General features: G+C 38.1%; 1 protein-coding gene across 1 annotated transcript; it reads right to left on the minus strand.

Moving 5' to 3' along the window:
• Positions 1–793: 793 nt before the first annotated feature.
• Positions 794–22,005, minus strand: LOC143146961 (uncharacterized). The gene is made up of 6 exons (XM_076311737.1): positions 21,703–22,005; positions 19,769–19,918; positions 9,606–9,766; positions 6,404–6,506; positions 2,809–3,404; positions 794–1,012 (listed from the first exon to the last, which is right to left on the minus strand). Exons 1-6 carry the CDS (start codon positions 21,938–21,940, stop codon positions 794–796), a joined length of 1,467 nt encoding a protein of 488 aa, XP_076167852.1. The 5' UTR covers positions 21,941–22,005.
• Between the last annotated feature and the right edge of the window lie 1,021 nt (positions 22,006–23,026).

A 23,026-nucleotide genomic window follows, 5' to 3' on the forward strand; every position in this document is an offset into this window, starting at 1 on the left:
TAAATAATCGATTACGGCTTACACGATACTTGAAGTTTATCATTTCTATCGTTTAACGACTTAAAGTATTCGTTTATCGGTTTCTTTAAATAACACGGCAAACTTTCAAAGACGGACAATCAACACGAACTAAGTCCTACGTAAATAAATAATGTTTAATTGAATTTCTAAATAATATGCGAAATAAAACGATATAAAACCTTACGTAATATTCGTGAATAAAGTTAATTTTTAAAATATACATTCACAGCACAAGTGTAAGATTAACTAATAAGTTACATTGCTCGAATCTTTGAAGTCGATTTTGTTATCCGTAAAACGTGTAAAATTAAGCAGTAACATTTAAAAGATATGCATTTTTGTGCAAGGACTATTCTACCCTTTAAATTTTTAAATAGAAGATAAATAAAGAAAAGTACATACCTCTTATATTTTATTGCTCGATAACACCTTTCGAAGAGAACGATATCGATTTCACAGATTTAAATTATTCCCGTTGTATGATGTAAACAAGTCTTGTAAGTTTAATTGAAACTTTCGTGGCGGTATAAACAAATCGCGGAGCGTAAAATTGACTTAAATGTTAAAATTAAAATCGTAAGATACGAATCGTAAAAAAAATAAATATGCCGGTTCGTTGATACCGAATTATTCTTTTCGAAGAATTGTCATACGCGGTTATGGTCAATTGATCGAAGTATATATATATATATATATATATTAATGGTCGGATGACCTGTATGAATTTCAGACGTGTACAATTCCACTTCTGAACTCATTTATCATCAGCTGATCAAGACACGCAAGGTAATTGTTCGTAGATGAGACACATGCCAATATTGTCCTCCAGTGTGGTTCCTGTATCCTGACCAGGACCAAAAGCCACCCTTATACGGAAGGGCGTTGCCCAAGTCTCCACGCGGCAGATCCCTTCTTCGTCCATCTCATTTTGATCGCACAGAGAATCACCACAGTGTTCAAGGTTGCAAATTCCGGCCTCGTTGTTTCCAGGCTGCAACACGAAATTTAGTGGCACGTTGACACGTTGAAGTGGCACGTTGACACGTCGAAATGGCACAAAGTCGATCAACTTCGTCGTTTCGACTTTCCTCCAAACCGATTAAATCGTAAGTATATTTCTTCGATTTTTTAGAATACGTAAAAATAGTATCGTTGGATTCTAAATGGGTAAAAAGCATTGAGAGCTAATTGTCAAATTCAGGCAAGTCAATTTGCGATGATTTTACGAAATATCGAAGTAATTTTAGTCGATACATTTTATTAAATCTTTTCAATCGATTCGCAATTAAGATTTTAAATTTACTTGGAAGTTACCAAGGAAATTTAGACAAAAGATACCGTGTAACTACCCAAGAATAAATAATAGTAGAACGAAATATTGAATTCCAAAAGTAATTAACGATATCGAGCAATAAATAAAACGTGCTCGAGAAGTTACTTGATAGAAATATCAGAAAATATGTAATTCGAATAGTTTCGTGTTTATCGCGATATTAAGAAAATAATGATTATTGTTAAACGACAGAATAGATGCAACCTTACGTTTTAATAAGTCGCGCTAAACGCGATGAAAAATATCTAACAAACATACGTGAAAATAATTTTCGTCTAAAACTGATGTTTCTCATTTTTCGACATCTACATTATAATTTTTCGCACTGCAGTGCTTGCATAGTCTCGCATTATGCATATTGTCCCGGAGCTTTGTTCGTGGTCATGAAAAATGGACGAAGTTAAGAAAGGAGAAAGGAAAGCAGCGTTTCTAGCGGTACCGTATTTCATCGTGCAGAAATTTCTTTTTACAATTTAAAGTCCGATATAAGTAAAGCGATTGCATTCGATAACAAAATATTTTTCAACGATTTTCGTACCGACATTTTTGCATCGCCTATATTATAAAAACTCTTGATGCATTTTGGAAGATAATAGGAATTTATAAACTTATCTCGGCGAACTTTGGCACCACTAATTCGATTATAATTAATCGATGTAAGCGATTACGCTACATGACACGTATTTGATCGAGATTTTATCAGCAACCCAATTAAATAGAAAAGACACCATATTAATTACGGAAATTGTTGGAAATTTCGGACGATGTTATCTCGCGTTGCTTCCCTTTATTATTTACCTCTTCTCTTTATTAACAAAACTGAAAACCGATTCTACTCTCAAACTCTATTATATTAACATTTCTGATACACACGATATCGCAAAAAACGTCTGATACCAAATCAAAACAGACGATAAGGTAAACTATGTTCCATCAAATTCTATTATTTATTTCTATTTACGGAAACAGGAACATATTACGTACAAAAAAACTAAATATAATTCATTAATAGTGATTAAACAGATAAGTGTGTATACACAAATTGGTCGAATAACCCTTAATAATTTCACGATTGATAATTCCAAGCAGATCACCTGCGATGAAACAACTATCATCGTAACCATAAATTTCGATCGATTGTCCTCGAGGTACGTACGTATCATAAGGACAAAGAAAGATTCAGTCTCCGGTACTATAAGTTGCCCAAGACACTTACTGGCTGAAAATCAAATTTTCACATTCACCTCATTGTTTCAGATCCCTGAGCGTTCTTCCGCAAATACACTCATGATACCACCGTGAGAACTACTCGCGATTCCTTCCGGTATTCGACGTTTCTTTTTCCCTACAATACAGTCTTGTTTTCCGCGAGGAAACCGAAGATCAACTGTTCACATTTACTACCATCCACCAAATCCTTTTGTATTCCTTCGCAAATAAACCAAAGATACTACCGTGATAAATTCCTCGAAGTCACAGGGGATGAGCACCCTGTCTCGGCAACGTTCTTTGCCGTAAGACGCGGCGGTATTCGTGGAAACGGCTTCCTGTTCCATGGGATTCGGCGTGTTGAGCGAAGTGGCAACTCCTTGCTCCATAGGATTCGTACCTGATCCTTCGATATCCACCTCGGTGTTGTTCGCGGAATTTGCATCGGTGGTCGTATTCTGAGCAGTCGAGTTCGCTGCAGAGTACTCGCTAATGACCGACGCGTTGGCGTTCGTATTGTTCGTATTCATGAGCTGCATCCTTCGAGGACCAATTCGGAAAGAATCCGCGGAACAAGGTACGTAGGATATTCCGCACATCCCTTTTTCTTGGCGGACGCAGAGCAGGTAATCTTGGTTCGCGAGGAATCTGCCGTTCGACAAATAATTCAGTGTCTTCAGGGTGCCGTTGATGCCTTGGAAGTGCTGAAGACATCCGGTAGGTGCACGCTGCTCGAAAGCCAATTGGACGATTCGCATCTCCCACATTCGAGGCTGTAGACTACTCGGTAACTTGAAATCCAACGTCAGTGTCTCGTCGTCATCGCCAACGTCTATGTACACTGTGAACACAACGATTGGAACGGATCAATTGTCTCCGGAGAGAATTGAAAGAACATAATAATAATGTGTAATCCAATAGTGTCGTCTCTTCGCTCTGAATATTCCCAATTCAGAAGGTTCTCTTCGTTCTTGGGTCATCTTTGCTTTTTACATTGTTAGTTTTCGCAGCCCGTAACCTTGCACCAAGTGTTATTTCAGGGGAGAGGATCTACGTAGTTGGATCGAACCACAACGAAGAGAAGTAATTATTTGTGTTTCTCGCGTTTCTTTTACAGTCTCATTTTTTACACGTCGATTAAAATTTGTAAAACTGACGATTTTGTGCAAACGGTAGAATTTTAGAATTTTTTCAGTCGCCGAATTATACGAATTCTGGACTTTAAAGTTTCTTTTTCGATCGTAACGATGTCCATTTCTTGAAGCTCGTACATTTATTTAATAATTGTGTTACAGTGTTTCCATCTCGTGGATCAGGTTCCCGTGCGTGTTACAATTGATTATCGAAGAGCAGAGAAATTAAAACCCTCTTTACTTATCGGAGTTCGTGAATTTTTTAGTTTATCTAATTATTTCATTTTCACAATCTCGCGTGTTTCTTTACAATGAACGCCAAAACTCTCAAAAACGGTTCAAGCACGAAACGTCCGACTTTTCAGACGTAAGAGGAACTTGCTCGCAAGTATCGTCTTTCAATGTTCGCCGTCTTGAATTATTTTTCTTCTTTTTAAAAACGTCACGGTTGTGTTCGAGAGATTGATTATTTCGCGCTTTACCGTTGCAACGATATTGCCGAGATTTTAATCGTGACTTACGGAGCTTCTTGCAAAGATTTATTGCGCGGATTGAGTTTATTAATCGCCAAGGGTATTGTTTAACGAGAAACGAGGAAACAGACACGGAATCCTCGTAAAACTCGAACGCTACGTCTCTGAGGAACTAAAACGAGATTTGAAAATTGTTGATTCGCTTACTTTGAAACAAATTCAGTTAATTAAGTCGATCCACCGTTTTAACGCGATAACATTAATTTTTATAGTATTATCCTTATCGCGAATCAAATAAATGAATGAAATATCATTTATATTTAACGATGTAAAATTTTTTTATTTTTATCGACAAAATGTCCCCTGTAATTTTACTAATTTACCAATATAACGAGAACTTCTTAATGAAAATAAACTTCCTTTCGAGTGAAACTTTAAAACCAAACTCAAGATGCCGAAACACGATTTTTTAATTAAAATAAATTAGATCGAAACAATCAATTGAAATGCTAAATCCCGGCACCAATTTTATCTATTTTGGAGATTGAACCGGAATTCGGTAAACATTCCACTTAATTTACTAATTAATCGGTGTAACGCGATAACAAAATCTGGCGTCTGAAAATTGATCGAATTATTAAAGATTCGTAACTTCCACCAAAATTGCGTGGAAAACTTTACGCAATTCACAAGGGTGTAGGATTAAAATACAACGAAGGGCGAAAGTATCGATAGAGTAAGAAACCTATAATCGAAGAAGTTGTAATCGTTAAATGGATTAGAAAACTATTATGAAAGTTTAAGTTCTACGTCAATATGTACGTATCGATTTTGAGAAAAGTTCGTATCGGAATAATGTATATTACAAGTTCTGCATCAATATGTACTTATCAATTTTGCGAAAAGTCCCTATCGGAATAACGAATCTTACGAGGTGGTCTTTTTTAATGGCGACGCAATCGCAAAAATTAACGATTCGTGAAAATGCAAGTCGGCGTTACAGGATAAACTTTTTGCAAACGAGCCACCGTTTTCGAGAAAAAACGGCTTCGAAGATCGAGTAATTTGCACTCGACGGAGAATTAATGTAGCAAATCTCATTTGTTTGTGCTCGCAAATGGCATCACTATCGGGCTACCACGAACCTGTAGTTACAGTGTAAGTGTATTAAGAGGAAAGATCGTTTAAGCTTTCGAAGTGTTAAAGACGGAAAATACGCTGTAAAGTGTGCACAATAATTTACTTTACAGGGGACATTTATGGGTGCAGCAGCGCGGGTAGCGTTTTTAACAATTTCCACGTTAATAAATCTTCATAAAAAGTAAATGTCTTATCTTCGTGCATGAACCTATCGACCTAGCTAAACAGGTTCGTGGTAGCCTGACACGGATGCTATTTATAAACAAAAGTAAACGAGATATGGTCCGTAACGAGATTTCCTACTGTGATTCTCAGTCAAGTGTACGTGTACTCCTATGGACGAATTTTCAAATTTATTTTTCTCGAGAACAAAGACTCGTTGACCAAAAATTTCGTTCTCCACGTTGGACTTATTTATTCGTGACAAAATGTTCGATCGTACACAATACTGGACCTCGTGTAAAATTAATTTACGTACTATTTTTGCACCAAGTTTTAATTCTCGGTTTGGTCGGAAACAGTGTTCAAAATTTTATCGATTACCACCAATTCTTCGATTCCAGGTACTATTATTTATACATCCCCGTGTCATAACACCGCTACCGTTTGTTAACAATACGTTGTTTACCGTTCGATTTCGAATCAATATTTATTCCATGCTGAATGAAAAATATCCACTTTTTCAGACCCGGCGGTAGAATAAACGTACGTAACATTTGAAAATCAATAATTTCGTAACGTATAATATATATTCCCACTCGTGAGTTATTTAAAGGTATCTGTGTTTACGATACCGTGCAATCGTCTCTCCTAATATACTTTTACACCGTAGATTGAAAAAATAATCTTTCGCCGGCGAAACCCAACAGAGTGTCACGTCCAAAGTCCAGATCTGAAAAGGTGAAATTTCGAGGACATTACATTATTCCGGTATTCGAAATTGTAGCCCAACGTACGCGATTCCAATCTCTGTCTAGTGACTCGTACTAACCACGGGCTTCTTACCGCGCGTACACTTTTGTCCTCCACCGTGTATGAAACCGTGGATGTAAATTAGAAATTTTAATACGAAGCACGAGGGAACCTCTACTTACAATGCTGGCCACTGTTCCAGCCGCACATTTGAAACACGCTCCTGCCATTTCTGATTTCCATGATATCTTCGTCACATACGCCCGTCCTAGCGTTGGGTTGACCCTACGACGATCGATAAGTCTCGTGAATGAACAAGCCGTGCAGTAAATGCGGGCGATTTTTATCAACCGACCAATATACATATGTATACGCCACGCTATTCGAATACTTAAACCAGCCAGTAGATTGTGGTCGCCTTTGATCCGCCGAAGAGTATTTTCACGGCTTATTAATTAACCAGCGGGCGGTTTGAGGAAACGGTAAAAAGTTGTTTCGGTTAACTGCCGCGACTAATAAAAATAAATACTTTGATCGGCTTGCTGGTATAATTCATTTAAGTTGTTCTATTATCGAGCGAAATTACTACCTCTGAAACGTTTACGCAGATTTAAAGAGTTTGAATAATCGAAGCGTTTAAAGAATGCAAATCGAAACGCTAACCCATCAAACGATTGCCAATATTAAACGAATGTATTAAACAGCTTCATCGATAAGTACCATTGGTGGCTTTTCGTTAACTTCGTTTCGAAAAGCTTCTTCAGCACAGGACTAGGGTTCAATTTGTAACGTATATTTAATTTCTCTATGCAACATTTCGTAATGAAATTGTACGGATCGGTTACTCTGTATTTCCGACAGTTTTCAAGATAGAATTAATAAGAGTCGAATTTTTAAGGGTAGTTTCGATCTTTAAATTCGACTTCTCGTGATTTTAAATTTTCTAAAATTTAGAAATAAGCTTGTTAGTTCGACCACTAATAATACGCTCCCTAACTTCTGGACCCATTTCTCGAACACCCTGTATAGTCGTATGATTTACGTGTACCTGAATTGTAATAACTTCTGGCGTTTGCATTATTTTCGAAACAGTTTAGTATAAAAGTTGCTTGAATTGATACGAACTTCCAGAAGATGTACAAGTTCGCTGAAAGTACATTAAAAATTCTGAATTTATAACTTAATTCATCCCGTCGGGAAGAGTTTCAAGTTTTATCCACTACACGATACGGAAAACCATTTTACGTAGCGAAATACTAAAAAAAAGTTCGCGCGAATATATTCGTAAAAACTCCTTGTAACGTAGTTAGTGAAACGGAAAATAACTTCCCGTGACTTTAGTGCCAGTTACAAGTTATTTCTGTTTTCGGACGATGTTTATTGCAGGCCCCCGATCGTTGGTCGAATTCCAAAAAATCGTCCAATTTTTTACGGTTCCAAACGTCGCGTTTTACATTCTTTTCCACAAACAAACGGAAATCCAAAAAATAACAGGTCTGCGGTTTTTCAGGGATGGTCTCCGTTAATGGGTCATTCGGTTCAACGCACAAAGCAAAATCCAATACAGAACCGTTGGCTATTTATATTAACGAAAGTTTAAGCCAAAAATGTTTTATTGAAAACTGCATCCCATTTCTCATACTTCAAAAATGCCAGAAAGGGATGCATTTACCGAGTGTCAGCATCCTATACGATTTTATTTCCAGGCACATTCGAGGGCTTGATCGAAGTTGGTTGTGTTTACGACAAAAATACGATTTTAATTCAACATTAAGTGTCGTTAAAAAATATATACTCTCGCTTGAATATCCGATATTATTCGAAAATTTTTCTTCGACAATCTGTACGTATATAAAATATTTCGTCGAATTATTTCGTTAACGATGCGTACACGTATACGTACGTAGAAGTTCTACCAAAATTGAATAATATAAATCTATAATATCAAGTAGGAAAATATTAAACTACGTAGTATCTGTAAAAAAAGCTCGCATTAATTGTACATTAAATCTTACCGTATATATTATATTATTTGCCGTTAATAATTACCGACGGTCCAAATATTCCCAGAATACTACACATTCGTTTCTTTTTGCGGTAAAAACAATTATCGATATATCGATAAACCAATATACCAACTAAAAATGCGCCACGATGCACACATTTTTTAAATAATCGAATTCAGCTTTGTAACTTTATTTTACAAAAATGTTGAAACACATTTTCTACAATGAACGTAGAAATTAGTAGCGATTAATCGTATAATGGATGACCGTACTACTAAATTATCTCAAAATATAAACAAAAGAATTTCGTAAAAACGAACGTTAAAATATATTTAAAAGGCAGATTTAATCGATCTTTTTACTCGAATAAAATTTTCCAGAAAATTCCGATGCTTGCAAAAATGCTATTGCAAAAATGTATACTAAATTCTAACTTCAAATTGTGCTTCAACGCGTAGAATGAAGTTACAAAGGTGTCGTTAACCCTCGATAACTTCCTATAACATTCACCTGACATTATGTAATAGTAAACTATTATTAACTTTGGCGTTATACTCCTAGAAAACGCGTTGTAACTTAACTTGCGTTCCAGTACGCGAGTTAAAATTTTATTTCAAGCATAAACCGAACCTGAACCAGAACTTAAAATACACACTATTTCAAATAGTTACTTTAAACGATGTTTTATCGGAAAAATTGCGACAACTTCGCCTCGTATCTAAACGAAATTTTATTCAAGTTAACGCGTTCAAAATAACAGAAATTATTTCCGACATTATTTCGAAACGCATTTATTCGAACGCATAATGACGTAACAATAACACGAAATATCGGAGAAAAATTATCGATGAAAATTTACGCGTAACGCTCGTTTCGTTGAAAGTATCGCGCGACGTACGTGGAAAATACACCCTGAAGAATAATCGAGGCGGTTGGTTTCCTCTTTCCTCTTTCCAACAGAACCACGACCACGCACAGGGGTGAGCCGAACCGTGTGTAACTTTTCTCTAAACGCGCGTGTAAAGAATTCATTCTTTACCCGAAGTTGTCGGTATAATTTAGAACGACGCAATTTCATGCGTCGACACGCCTAAATTTTGCAACGGAACGCACACCCCTCGGGGATCGTGTAACGTGAACGTTACGGGACGCCAGCAGTAACGGTAGAAAGGTATTTCGGTTACTGAACCGAGCTGGCAATTAAAGGTCAACACTTCTGTGTCTGCGAGCACATCGCGCGCGTGTAGTTGCGGCGGCCGGTCGCGTTTGCTTTGAAGAGGAAGGGTTGGAAAGGGTGTCGCTGAAATCACGAATGCGTAGTATTCCGGGGTTAACATGCCGTTAGTGGAGCAAAGAATGATAGAGCTGCGTGGCTTACTATGTTGAAGTGGACGAAATCGATCCTGAGCTGGCTGACCTGCCTATCGATCTTCCGTACGACCACCGAACAGTTCATGGGCCAGTCAATGAGGTTGGGGAAACCAGGGCTGATTACGTAGGTCAGATTATTTTGCACCTCCTCCGCGCAACTCACCGTGACTTGCGACAAAAGGAGAGAAAAAGAAAAGAAGAAAAAAAAATAAAGAAAATTGAACACGATACACCAGGCACGAAATAACAGGGGCCGAGCTTGTTTCCCGTGCACCGTGGAAAATACGATAGTTCTTCCACGGAGAACACCACCGGCTCGAAAATATTGATCCAGCTTCGGACTGTTCTATGGCCGGGAAACAACGAATTCGAGTGCGTTCATGTGGTCGGAGTGTGTTGCGATAACGTGCATCGATAAAGATTTATTTCACGTCGGCTGTGAGTTCCTTTCGTGACGCGAGAGAGTTTCGCGAGTCAACGAATTCGTAAGTCGATTACTCGCCGGAAGTACACGCCGGTGAACGATAACGTTGCAAGCGGCTGAAATATTTTACCAATGTGATCGATCGTACCGCGAGTATGATATTTGCGGTTTCTTTACGTTCGAATTCCCACGATACGCGTTCGCTCGATAGTTAATTTCGGATCCAATGATAATCGTCTCGCGATGTTACAAATTGAATTGTTTCGTCACGGATACTCGTTCAAAATTATACGCTAAACAGATGTACGAATTTATGTAACATTAACAAATTGACGATATTCGTGCGTAGCCTGTCGGTGATAAAACAGTAGTAGATGGGTGTTTGCTACGATCGATATTCGAGGATTAATTTATGAAATGGAATAACGAAAAATAGAGAATTGCACGCCTACTCGCATATATATTTACGTATGTTTAATAAAGATATAGAAATGTAGCTTTTGAAATTTCAGCTTTGAACATTTTCGTAATAAAGTGTAAGATTGCGATAACGAAAACCCCTTCCTTGATTGTAATAATTTAACAAATTTTTGAACCACCTCCTTTTAGGTAATCGGAGATAAAAGACAATGATCTTAAAGTGAAAAAGGACGCGAGAAATGTATTATCGAAACTTGAACAAAAAAGGAAACGAGAGGAAATTTTCAAAGAGATTGTTAAAAATAATTTACATCGGACTGCGCGAAAATTACTTTAATATAATAACGAGTAATTGCAGTTGTTCGTCGCTTGGCAATGATTGTTAAAATAAAGAAATAAAATATCAGTTCCTCGTACACCGTACTGTTCTTCAGATTGTTGTATAGATATATCCACCTTTGCTTGAAATGCCTACCTGTATTTCCAGTTATCAAGAACCTAGCCTGTGACAATCTCAGAAGCAATACTGTATTTCGAATTTTATCGCAACAAACAACAATACGGTTTTGAAATGTTCCCACAGGATCCACAAGAATATTATAACCAAAAGTGTTGAGATATTCCTAAAAATAAAAATTCAGAATTAAATTGAGAATGATTCACATCGGGCGTGAATTATATTTGATGACGCATCTCCGATCGAACGTACAATATACATACTAATTGCAATACGAAATGGACATAACCAATCACAAATTACTGATATCGTGTATCTCTACCAGAAAGGAAATGGTAATAGTACTCGCGAGGCATAATCGTGTCGTTAATAAAAATTTTTTTAAAAACTATTCCTTTTCCATTTACTTGTTAAAGAATACATAATAGATCAGATTGAATTAAATTTTCAATATTTACGAATACTGTTGAATAGTAGATCAGATTGAATTAAATTTTCAATATTTACGAATACTGTCCAAGAAAGAAAATATTTACATAAAATGGCTCCATTAAGCTCTGTTTCCTGTGCGTTAGTCAAGGTGTCTTACTTTACCGTTTTAAGTATTATAAATTTCGAAAAATATCACATGCATTCGATAGTAATTGATCGAGGAAGACTTGCACGTAACATTCTTTTCTACAATTACTAGCTTTCCCCAATTACCTAGTTACGCAACATTTCTGGAATTATCGTATGTCATATTTATTTGGTATTCTGCGTCGTTAATAACAATGACGGTAAAATCTTTTAATTTTTCTCCTTTTGTATTCTTTATTGCATTTTTGTACAGGTTTCTACGCCTTTGCAGCGCGAACGATGAGAAACTACTTCCTTACGTCTCTCCAGCATATTGGTACAGCATTTGAATTTCATCTTCAACCGTATCGAGCATCGCTTCATACAGCGTCCATATTTATGAGCCATTTGAACAATCGACGATTGACCGTGTTTGCGTCTCTTCTTCGTTTTATGTCGCTTTTATACGTCGTAGATATGCTGATATTTTTATGTCCCCGTAGCCATGATAACGGGAAAAGAAGTTACTGTACTCCTACAACAGGGAAACTGTGACAACGGTACGCGATGAATTATGATACAAGGCGCGATAGTACTTGTGTGTGTGTGTGTGTGTGTGTACACATGTTTACGTGTAAAATACGACAAAGATTAATGCCAAGAAACCAGTTTAACACCAAAAATATACGAGGATCGATGATTGCGTCTGGAAATTGTATTGCACGCCGCGCACATATGTATTTTCAATGTCGTTTTGCACGAATAAATCGATAACGATTCGTAACGTACACTCCGTTAGTTTAAACAGTGTCGAGGTTCGTTTTACTTTACGACGATTGAGAATTATTAACACGATTTACCGTACATAATAAAAACATTCCCTATTACCGTCCCGTAGACTTTTTTTCGATCGAGTGTTCACGTTTTACCACTTCTGTAAACAAAAATAGACGATCCGTCAAGAATGTTACAAGACTATTTCACGTATACGAAACACAAAATTTGGTACATTCCAATTTATGGGTACAATACAATAATTTTCAAAACAAAATTTTGTTTTTGCGCGCGAAAACGTGTTTGAACGCCATTGTTGCAATTTACCGACACGTAAATAAATTTAAAAATGATCGAGTTACTTACACATTAAGTACAATATAGATACCACACGGAAGACATTAGTAATGATTTCAAATTAACGAAGTAATTTACATCGTGGGTATAATTACTCGCAGTGTATTCGTTTCAAAACGAGACCGTTGAAACGAACGAAAATTAATTAACGAAAGATCGCCGCAAAGAGATTCGTGCACTTATAGTCGTCAATGATCCACGTTAATAATTCAATGAAACAATCAAATTGAATACTTCCGTATACAGAAACGAACAATACCTGTACATTAAAAGTACAGTCGATTTAAATGTTTGGCTCGAAACACTTTTAAAATGTTCCTGTGAAATTGATCAAAGGCTATTGTTCGAGAACGCGAACGGTGATCGTCAAAAGATCAACTCGCGGCGTAATTAATATTTTTCGTATACAATGAAAGCAAGCTGGCTGGAGGAATTTCATCGTGCAAAAACCGCTAACAGGCAATTACCATAAGGTCATTCTCAGGGCGGTCGAAATTCTGGGCAAAACCATTTTCGCGGAGGTTTATTAATCGCAATGTGACGCTCTCGTAAGCAGCCTCGAGCTCCGATAATGAGTTCACATTCAGCCATTCGGCGGTCGTTTAAGAGTCACGGGGACTCTATTCAACCGGCTCCGACCCCGAGGAAACGGTTAGCAGTTCCACACGGACGGTTTTCTCTCCCTCTTTCGTTCGGGAAACAAGCCAGTGGGCAACCTTAAAAATTGATAGAGCGGTGTCTCTGCGGAAAGCGGTGTCTCGTTAGGTCTTTAAAGCCTCCTCATTGCATCTTCTTATTTCAATTTTCTTGCGCCCCTTTTCCTTCGTCGCCTCCTCTAAGGAGTAATGGCATAAGAAAAATCGAGTTTATATCTAATTGGATGCGATTCGCGTACCGGCACCGCATAACCGAATCCAAGATGAGGAAAGGACAAGGAAAGAAATTTAGTTCACGCCGATTAGAAACGATTCGCATACTGGGACGGAAAAAAAATCATCGAACGCGAGAGATGTGTAAAGAAACAAAGGAATTTATATCGATTGAACGCGATTCGCCTACTGGAACGAAATCACCCAATTGGAAATGAGAGACGTAGAGAAGGAAATGAATTCTCGAAGAAAGATACGCAATGGTTTATGTATTAACGGAGATGTATATCTTTTGTACGAGGTGTGACCGAATTCGTTGTACAAGCGGAGTAAGATAGAATTCCGTAATTTTGTTTGGGGAAAGACTAACGTAAATGTGATTACTGTACGTTAAAGGCGCGCTTCGAGAAATACGAAATGCGTATGGAGAAAGTTTCAACGATTCAATTAAACAATTAATCAGAGCATTCAAACGGCCTTCGATAAATATTTATGGTAAATGATTCCGACGAACGTATCGCGAAAGAGGCGATTTTAACCATTCGGTAAAGCAATTGAACGAAATTAATTAATTAAATTGTCGAATCGCTGCTCAAAGAACACTTAATGGGAATTCTTCCGTATCGACAAATTAAAAGTACCGCTATTCGGCCTGTTAAAATTGTTTACAAAATTATCATTCCTCGCAACCGCTTCGTTCGAAACGATTGAAATTTATTTATTTATTTATTTCTCCAGCTTCTATATTACGCAAGTTTATACGGAACGAATAAAACGAGGAATACAAAAATGCGTGAGACCGAGCGCAACTGAACTACCGTTATTAAAAAAAACCCGACCTCGTTTAAAATTTAACCTCGAATTGTTTTACCCTCTTTGTAAAAGATAATTTCGTGCGTGTGTGATTCGATATCTTCAACTTCGAGACGCGTTTGAACCGATTCGAAACTACGGGCATTTTAAAATAACTCTTTATGCAAATCGAGAACGTTCTGGTTGAAAATCGTGACCGTGGCGTTCGAGGACTGGTTGAAACTACGTTCTCGTTTCTAAGGAACATATTCCATAAACATAACTGGACGTAAGGTAGCCGGTCGGATGATCGAGGCCTTACCGACCGACTCGGCTGAATGAACGACAATACGAGGATCCGTTCCTATCGAGTAGAATACTTTCTCCCCCAGTCATTCATAAAAAGGAACGATTATGGGTAATCAAGGTACGAGCGACAGAAATATTATGGCATAGGCTCGTAATTCCTTTAACGAAGGGAACAAGAAACAACGCATCGTTTCAATGTTGACACATTTATAAGTGTCTCTGTTGAGAAATCGTTCAAGTTTTACCGTTACACTCGCGAAGAACAAAGTTTGCCCCGACCGATCACATAAACGATCGAAGATGTACTTTTTCTAAATACGATCAATTAATTTACCTCGCACCGTGAACTATACGTATCACGATGTAATACGAATTTTTCCAAAATTCCTGAAAATTAGAATTCGATCATTTTTAATAACGTGTAATCATTTTTAGATGTCACAAGTCGCGGAAATATACCGATATATTATTACGTCGGTGGGTTGAGACGAATGTGTCACGATACGGTCGTAGTTTCAAGATCGAGGAAATAAAAATGGGTCAGGATACAGTAGGTTGAGATGAAACGCATAGTCATTCGACGATGAAATACATTGGAATAGTTACGATTCGTAACAAGAAACGATAGACACGCGTCGAGTGAAATTCTATGCTTCCAATCGACCGAGAAATGCACGATAACTGTGTAAAAACGAAGCAGATGACTCATCTTGAGCACTGATTTAAACCATGAGGATCTGAAAGACAAAGACGCCATTACAAAACCGTAAGTAAAATAGGAAAAGAATTTAGCGAGTCTTTCAAACGTATTCAAGAGAGAATGTTTCTAAAATATGGTATTAAGTATGGTAAAATATAGTATTGTCTTTCAGAATCGAGAATGTGACAGCCTGAGAGGCAGTTCGGTAAAATTTGATCGCTCAACTTTTTCACACGTTGGAAAAATGAGCGAAGTAGGGCTGGTAAGATTGTTTTGTTTCTTTTTATAGACTCCACGAAACAGATTCAATATACGATAATTTATCGTTTTGAAACAGTGTGTATAAAATTAAAAATAAGTGTCACCTCTTCGGACAACCTGTTCGAGTCGAATTCTTTCAAGGCTGGTCACACTTTCGTAACTCGTAATCCTCGAGAAATGAATGAACGGCTGATGATTCATATGATGAATTGGAGAAAGGATCGTCGAAACGCAGAAACGAGCTTTTAACAGCTAACGGACTATTACATCTCATTAAAGTCGAATCAAAATAAATTACCTGTCAAAGGATCAATGGGACTATCTCAGCATGGGTTACGGTTAAAATTCTGATAGAAAGAATTTCGAAAATAATTTAATTTTCGAAATAATTTCAAACAAATATTGAAACATTGTACCACAAAAAATACGAATCATTTGAAACATTTCCTAATCTCCAAAATGGTCAGATACGAATACAATGCTCAACGAAATGCAATTGGATTTGGATGAAACGCAATATTCGTTATAGTTTCACGCGTAGTATCACCTCGAGCCTCGATGGTACCATTCGTTGCACAACACTCTGTACACAAAATGATTCACCTAATAACAACGACCTCGAATATCCCGTAATCCGTTCGTTCTACGATAAATTGTTCCAAGCAAAAACTACGTAGCATCGACAAGCATACATTAGGTTGTTCGGAAAGTGATTTCGTTTTCCAAAATGGAGAATATATAATTCAATAAGATGTTTAAACACGCTAAAGAAAATCGTGTTTCATTTTCACCGAAAAAACCAAATCACTTTCCGAACAATCCAATATGATACACTGCTTAGTTTTTCTTTTTTGTAATTCTACTTTTTCACCAAAATTAGAAAATAATCTTCGTATTTTATTAACGGAACGCGTTCCACTCTGGGATTTGAAGAACAACGAAACAATCGAGTAAAAGAAATACCGAATTAATATCGTTTGAGAAACGATACTCGATCGTTCATCACGATCGAGAGCCAACGATTACAAATTCGTGAACGTTTCACGTGTTTATAAATACGATCGCGTTCGAGCGTTGAACGTCGTTATTAGATCTATAAAAATCAATAGTGACTCACTTAGCTCGGTGCGATCTAATTTTAGCAATCGGGTACGGTTTGGGTTAACGTGTCAACCGGCCCCGTGCACGGTTCATGGTTGTTTAACCGGAAGGTTGTTTAGTCGTTCTCGCGGATCTTTTTCGATGAAAAAGACGATCGTTCGTGCGTTCCATCGAATCGAACAAACGAACAACGTTATCCATCTTTCGGCTATGTTTGCCGCGAGTGTCGATGACTCGTGATCTCCTGTAAACGAGCACGATCGCTATGATCGCATTGTCGAAGAACGTGTTCACGTGGCCTTAGATCGGCGATCCCGAAAAAGGAGAATTGGCGATAAGGTCGACGAAACACGCTACTTGGCGACGATCTTTCTATCTGGGACACACCAGCAAGACGGGAAGGCAATTAAATAACTGTATAAGTTGTGACGTACGTTCTCCCTCGGCACGCGAGCTTGTATCAAGCGTTCCTCTCGTTTCTCCTGTTTCTCGTGCTCTTTTCCCCGTTTCTTTTCCGCGCTCAAGGAGAACGCGTTCCTTCGTGATCGTTCCTGTCGGCGCGCAGCTATCGCGATACCGTTAACCAAAATCGACGTTCACCGAACCGAATTATCAACCGATGGAACGTCGTAAAACGGAGAATCGATGCCGACCGATTCGATGTCGTTAATACGCCTAGTGAAAATCGAAATCGAAAATTCCGAACGGGTACCCGAACGAAGGTGTTAACGACCTTACCGCAAAGCTGTTGAAGCAACTTTGGACGAAGACGATTAACTTCGATTTCAATTTCGGGAACGGTAAAATGTATTTACCGTGTATTTGTAACTTTGTACACTGAGAGAGGATTCCGTGATATTTTGCAGTACGCGGTGAAACCAGTTCGAGTGTGTCTGTTCGAATAATACTTATTATTTGAGGAGTATAGAGGAAATAAATGTAAACTTCCCTCTTCGCGAATCGTATCTATTACACGCGAAAGATTTGCGGGAAAAGACACGAAATAAGCTTACCCAGACCAACGAATGTCATCGATGTAACCGGAGGAAATCGAAATCAGTGATTCCAAATGGGTGCTCGAACGAAATTGTTAATGGCACTCGATACACGATTCATTCGTTATAAGTCGAGCTTTGATGTAAAAGTGATTAATTAATTTGGCATAGAATGCTTTTGCCTGAATAATTAAAAGCACTGTGTATATAACTCCATATTCAGAACGTTTTCGATCCCGGACGAGTGGGCCCTCTTCTGTAAAGTACATTCCACGAGTTAAAAGCATAACGTCATTGAACAATATCTAACAAACGGGAGTAGTATCGAAAATTTGGAAGAAATTACCAATTGAGAAAATTAATCGTAACTTATGGTGTGTAATTAATTTTGAAAATTACACCACAGAATGTGTAGTTTCGATTTTTCTTCAAATATCGAATAAACTAGACGGACAACATTCGTTGAGAGCTTCAATTTTACAATACTTACACTATTTATATAATAATATTTATTCTAACTAACCGTAACGGTTAATTAATTAATTTGAAGAAAATACGCTACTTAAAAAAGTTGAAAAAGATTTCATTCGATAAATGGACGAATACACCCTCCGCGTTTATAAAAAATGTATAAAATTCGAATACATTTGTTCGTAACATATTTGATAAATAATCTTTCTTGAAATAAAGTTAAGTTTATTTATTTAACGATTATAATTTTCTTATCCTGAAAACACTCTCGTGCTCAAGTGTACGTATACAGTCAGATAAAAGTTTCCAACACGAAAGTGGTAAAATCTTTGAGCAAGTTCAGTCTGTCGATATTAATGGCAGAGTACATCGCGTAGCAAAGTTTCAGACACGATATCCGTGAAATGTTCACGCGAAATGAAAATGGAACGTGTACGTGCTTCCATACAGAAGACTGAGCAATTTGCGATTGGCGATACACGGTGTAAGTGGGAACAACCAGTGCAGATAGTGGAAATTTTATTTAATTTCGGGATAAAACAAATCCGCGCAACTTTGTTACCGTGTGTCTGTGTACTGACATAATGAAAATTTCATTGCTTGTCGCACTGTGTAATAACGTCCGTAGTACTTAAAACGACGTTAAATTTCAAGCGCTACAACCTGCACCGTGTATCGACACACATATTGAAAATATAATGTACCAGTTGTACATTGAATTCGAAAACGTTTACCAGAATTTTTCATACGGAATAAAATTTACCGCTGCTATTGCACGAGTTTTGCACAAGATGCGATATTTTATACGAAATGGACGAGAATATTGCACGACTCTCGTGAATAATGGAGGATTCGAAATATAATATTAAAATGATAATGTACCCACGTAACACTGAGAAATTAATAAAGTAACAAATTTTATATCACGTAAGGTAATTAACTCGTACCACTGGTCTGTCGTTACACTCGAAACGGGCAATAATTTACAATTTGATTGTAAATAATTAACTCTTTACACCGAGCCAGCATTACACGTAGAACATTAATTTAGCTTTTACGGCGGGGAATACATTGCGAAAAACAACTATATATCTCAGACATTACTAAACAATTCAATAACTTGTTGAATTTCAAACATCGAAAGATCGACAAACCGATCCTCGTTATTCTTATTATTATTTCGAGCCACGTCCGTAACGAAGACTGTTGAATTCGTGTAAAATTTGTTGGAAAAACGTTAGAAACGAATAAAATTTTCAGCAGAGGAAAATCTTTTGAGAAAAATCACGCGAACGTTGAAAAATTCTAACGGGAGATTAAACACAGATTCGAATCGTAAAACAATTCTCATACTTTGGCACGTTCGAATTATCTATCATTCCGTGTAACGTAAAATTCTACGCGAGCACGCAACACACTCCATTGTTTAAAAATTATTTTCGTATCGGGGAGATCCGTGCGGAACCGTAATCGATTGCGTAAATGAGAAGAGAGAAAAAAAATTTCATTACGCGCAATGTACGAACGGCAATTGGTTTAATTATCGATATCGGGGCACGTTGCTTCGAAAATTTTAACCACGTGCACGCACCGATCGTTTATATCCCGGCTGAAAATTCCCGATACAGAATCTATGAAACGTTCACACATCGAACGAATTGGGAATAACAGTTCGTACTTACATATGCAGCACACGCCGAAACCAAGTGCACATGGTCCCTGGGACTTTCCTTGCTGAATACGGCATTCATACGTGTTCATGCATATGCCTCGCCGTCGTTTGTCCTGCGATAGGCACTCCTCTTGCACAGGTGTGGGAAAGAAGTTTAGAACTGTAAGGGGTGGCAAAACGAGAACCCGTGGGTAACAATACGAAATTACGCTCTACGTCGAAGTATCCTCCGTTTACGATCACCATTCAACCGCAAACACTTTTCTCCGACCCCCGAAAAAAGTAACAAAAACCACTTTTCGATATCCCTTAACCCATTGACCGCCACGCCAGTTTCCCATACTTAACCCTTGTGCGCTCGATGCTTGTTTGCTACCAGTGTACCGACGCCTCGAAAAAATTCTCTAACTCGTAAAATTCATCTTGAACGGAACATTTTTATATACTTCGCGTACACGCGTTTACACTCTAGAAGAACGTAATATTTCAATTCGAATTTGAATTCCAAACCACGAGGTTTCCCCGGATCGAAAATAGTACACCGAATTAAATGGCGACCGATGATCTCTTAAGTCCAAAGGATCTCCGAGACATTTGTACGAACTATCATGTAAAAAGTAGAAATATTCGAAAATTGATCAATGTACTTGTTACTCCGTGATGTTGCTAACCGAGGTAATGCTGTTTAAATGTTTACAAATATCGATGTTCACGTCTTGCAAGCGATTTAGAGAATCGTAAGGTCACCGCTGTCGCGTTCAACGCGTTGAATACTTTCCCAACGACGACTTGTTCGGAACGAGGGAATTCCACGCATACGATTTCAATTCAACTGTTAGAATTCGTGAAATTTTGATACGAACAAGGACCGTTTGCCCGCAGCGCTCTTGTAATTCATAAATATTGTAATTAACGCTACGTAAATCTTGTGCCCGGCGTGGCACGTATCGCGCGACACCCTATGTGGTAAAATCGCGTTCTAGTTAAATTGATAGACATGAATAATGAATAAGCGTATCGGTGAAGTAATTAATTCGCGAATGTTCAATTTTTCGGATCGATCGACGCGCAGCCTCGGTGAGGTGATGAGGTCTAGATAAATGTGTACTTTATGAATCGAAGCCTAGTGGAGTGTACACAAAGCGGTTCACCTGACATTAGCCACGGGGCTAATACATCCACGTTACCGGATAATAAAGTATTATTATTATATCAAAACCGTCTTCGTAGCTACACGCGAGCCTCGACACCTATCAATTACGACACACGTACGCGCGTACTCGGTATCAATTTTCTATCATCGACGAGTTACTTATTTCACACCGATCGGTATTGATTTTTTCTTCCCGGTGCATTTACAACGGATGCCTAGTCGGTTTACACGACAGCGGTATCGATCGAAAATGCCACGCGAAGGTATCCAAAATGAGAATCAACACCGAGTGACTAAAATTTCAATGTCCTCGTCGAGTGCTCGAGTTCAGAATTACTCGAATATCCAAACCAACGAAACGTTAATACGAAAAAATATCGCTGCTGAAAATTCTCGTAAATTGAACGGAATATTGTTTAACTTAGCGGTAATATTATAGCTCGCAGAAAGAATAAATTTATCCGTGATATAATATGTCGGGCTTGGAGGTACCCTCGGAGGAGTTTCGATATAAAATCTACATAATTTAATGCGCAGGGGCGCATGTTTGTGTTTATATTGTTCTAGAAAAATGTCAACAAACATCGCCGCTTTGTTACCTTTCGTTCGTAATTTACTCTCGAGCGGAACAAATATTTCGTATTACGAGCGTGCACACGAGACTCGGAAGGGCAGAAATCGTAAAACAAACGCAAACTCGGTCTCGCGTTAACCGTTTCCCGGAAACGCCATCGCGCGAAGCAAAGATAAAAGGGAACCGGCGCAACGAGAACGAAAACGTTCGAACTTACCCCTCGAGAAAGGATTTTTGTCGAAATCGAGCCCGTTGGTTGGTTTCTCCACGGTTTCGCCCGGCCACAAATTCAAACCCAACAACGACCATTGATGCGTGTTTAACGGGAAGACGATCAGAGCACAAACGCTGCTCGACATCCGCGATAAAACACTCCACCGCACTTCCGTTGAGAACACCACGGTCGTGAGTGCAACGAGTTGCACGAGGGTGATTGGAAGGTGTCCGAGGATCATGTTCGATCGGCGTTCGAGGTGCGCGCATCCGCGTGCTTTCTCACGAATCTTCGAAGAACACGAGCGAAAGACGATGACCGACCGACTGACCGTGCAGCAGCCACTGGGGGCCTAGCACATGTTGGGCCCCTACTGCTACGGTTACCTCGACTACACCTACCAAGCGTTACCGCTACCGCTGATCACTTGATTGCAAACATCCTCTTACAGCATTCAGATTATACCCTCACCGAGCATCTTCCAAACTCGAACGTGTCTACCACCAGGGAGATCACCGGCCCGAAAATTGTTCAAGGGATCGCGATGAATTTCAAGAACACTTTATTTCAAAATATCGTAACGATAATTAAAAAACAAACAGAAATGTTGAATTCGATCGAAACGAATACAATTCGTAATCATTTAATTTAACATTTTTAGACAAAATATGACAGAGCGAATTAAAGTGCAATTAAAACAGCATTGAACGTAAATTTGTCGTAATCCTCGATCGATGGATAGAGACGAATTTATAAAAAGTGCAAGATGCTTGAAAATTCACGGTGCTTAGTTAGATGTTTGTTCGTAAGTGTAATATTCTTTGGATGAACGCAGATTATTTCGGGTCCGATAAACTCGAACAGAAGTTTCAAAAGACATACAAAATGGTGGTAGTAGTCTTGGAGGTTGTAAAGAACTCTTCCGAGGGAAATCCTGAAATAAGGGAACGCTTGTTCGAACGACTTGTGGATTGCTTTACGAGTAGTATATAATACTTTGCATACGATTAGATCAGTCGTGTGGATTTACGGGAAAGGGATCAACATTTTAACCAATATGGCACCCTTTTCTTAAGAACTTTACTTTGGTCAATCTATTTCGTTTAATGAGAGAGCACGTCATTTTTTAATTTATCCTAGTTTCGATCAGGAGACTAGGCGTTCTTCGATCTTGAATCAAAGCTATATACATTTAAGAGATTTGGACTAACAGTTTTATTATGCGATCTTATTGTGATAGTTCAAAATGAATAGATAGGCGTATTATTTTTATCGCAATAATTCAACGATAATATATCTTTTAATCTTCGATCAATGTACTTAGCAT

This window comes from Ptiloglossa arizonensis, chromosome 5, assembly GCF_051014685.1.
Source record: "Ptiloglossa arizonensis isolate GNS036 chromosome 5, iyPtiAriz1_principal, whole genome shotgun sequence".
Taxonomy (NCBI): Eukaryota; Metazoa; Arthropoda; class Insecta; order Hymenoptera; family Colletidae; genus Ptiloglossa; species Ptiloglossa arizonensis.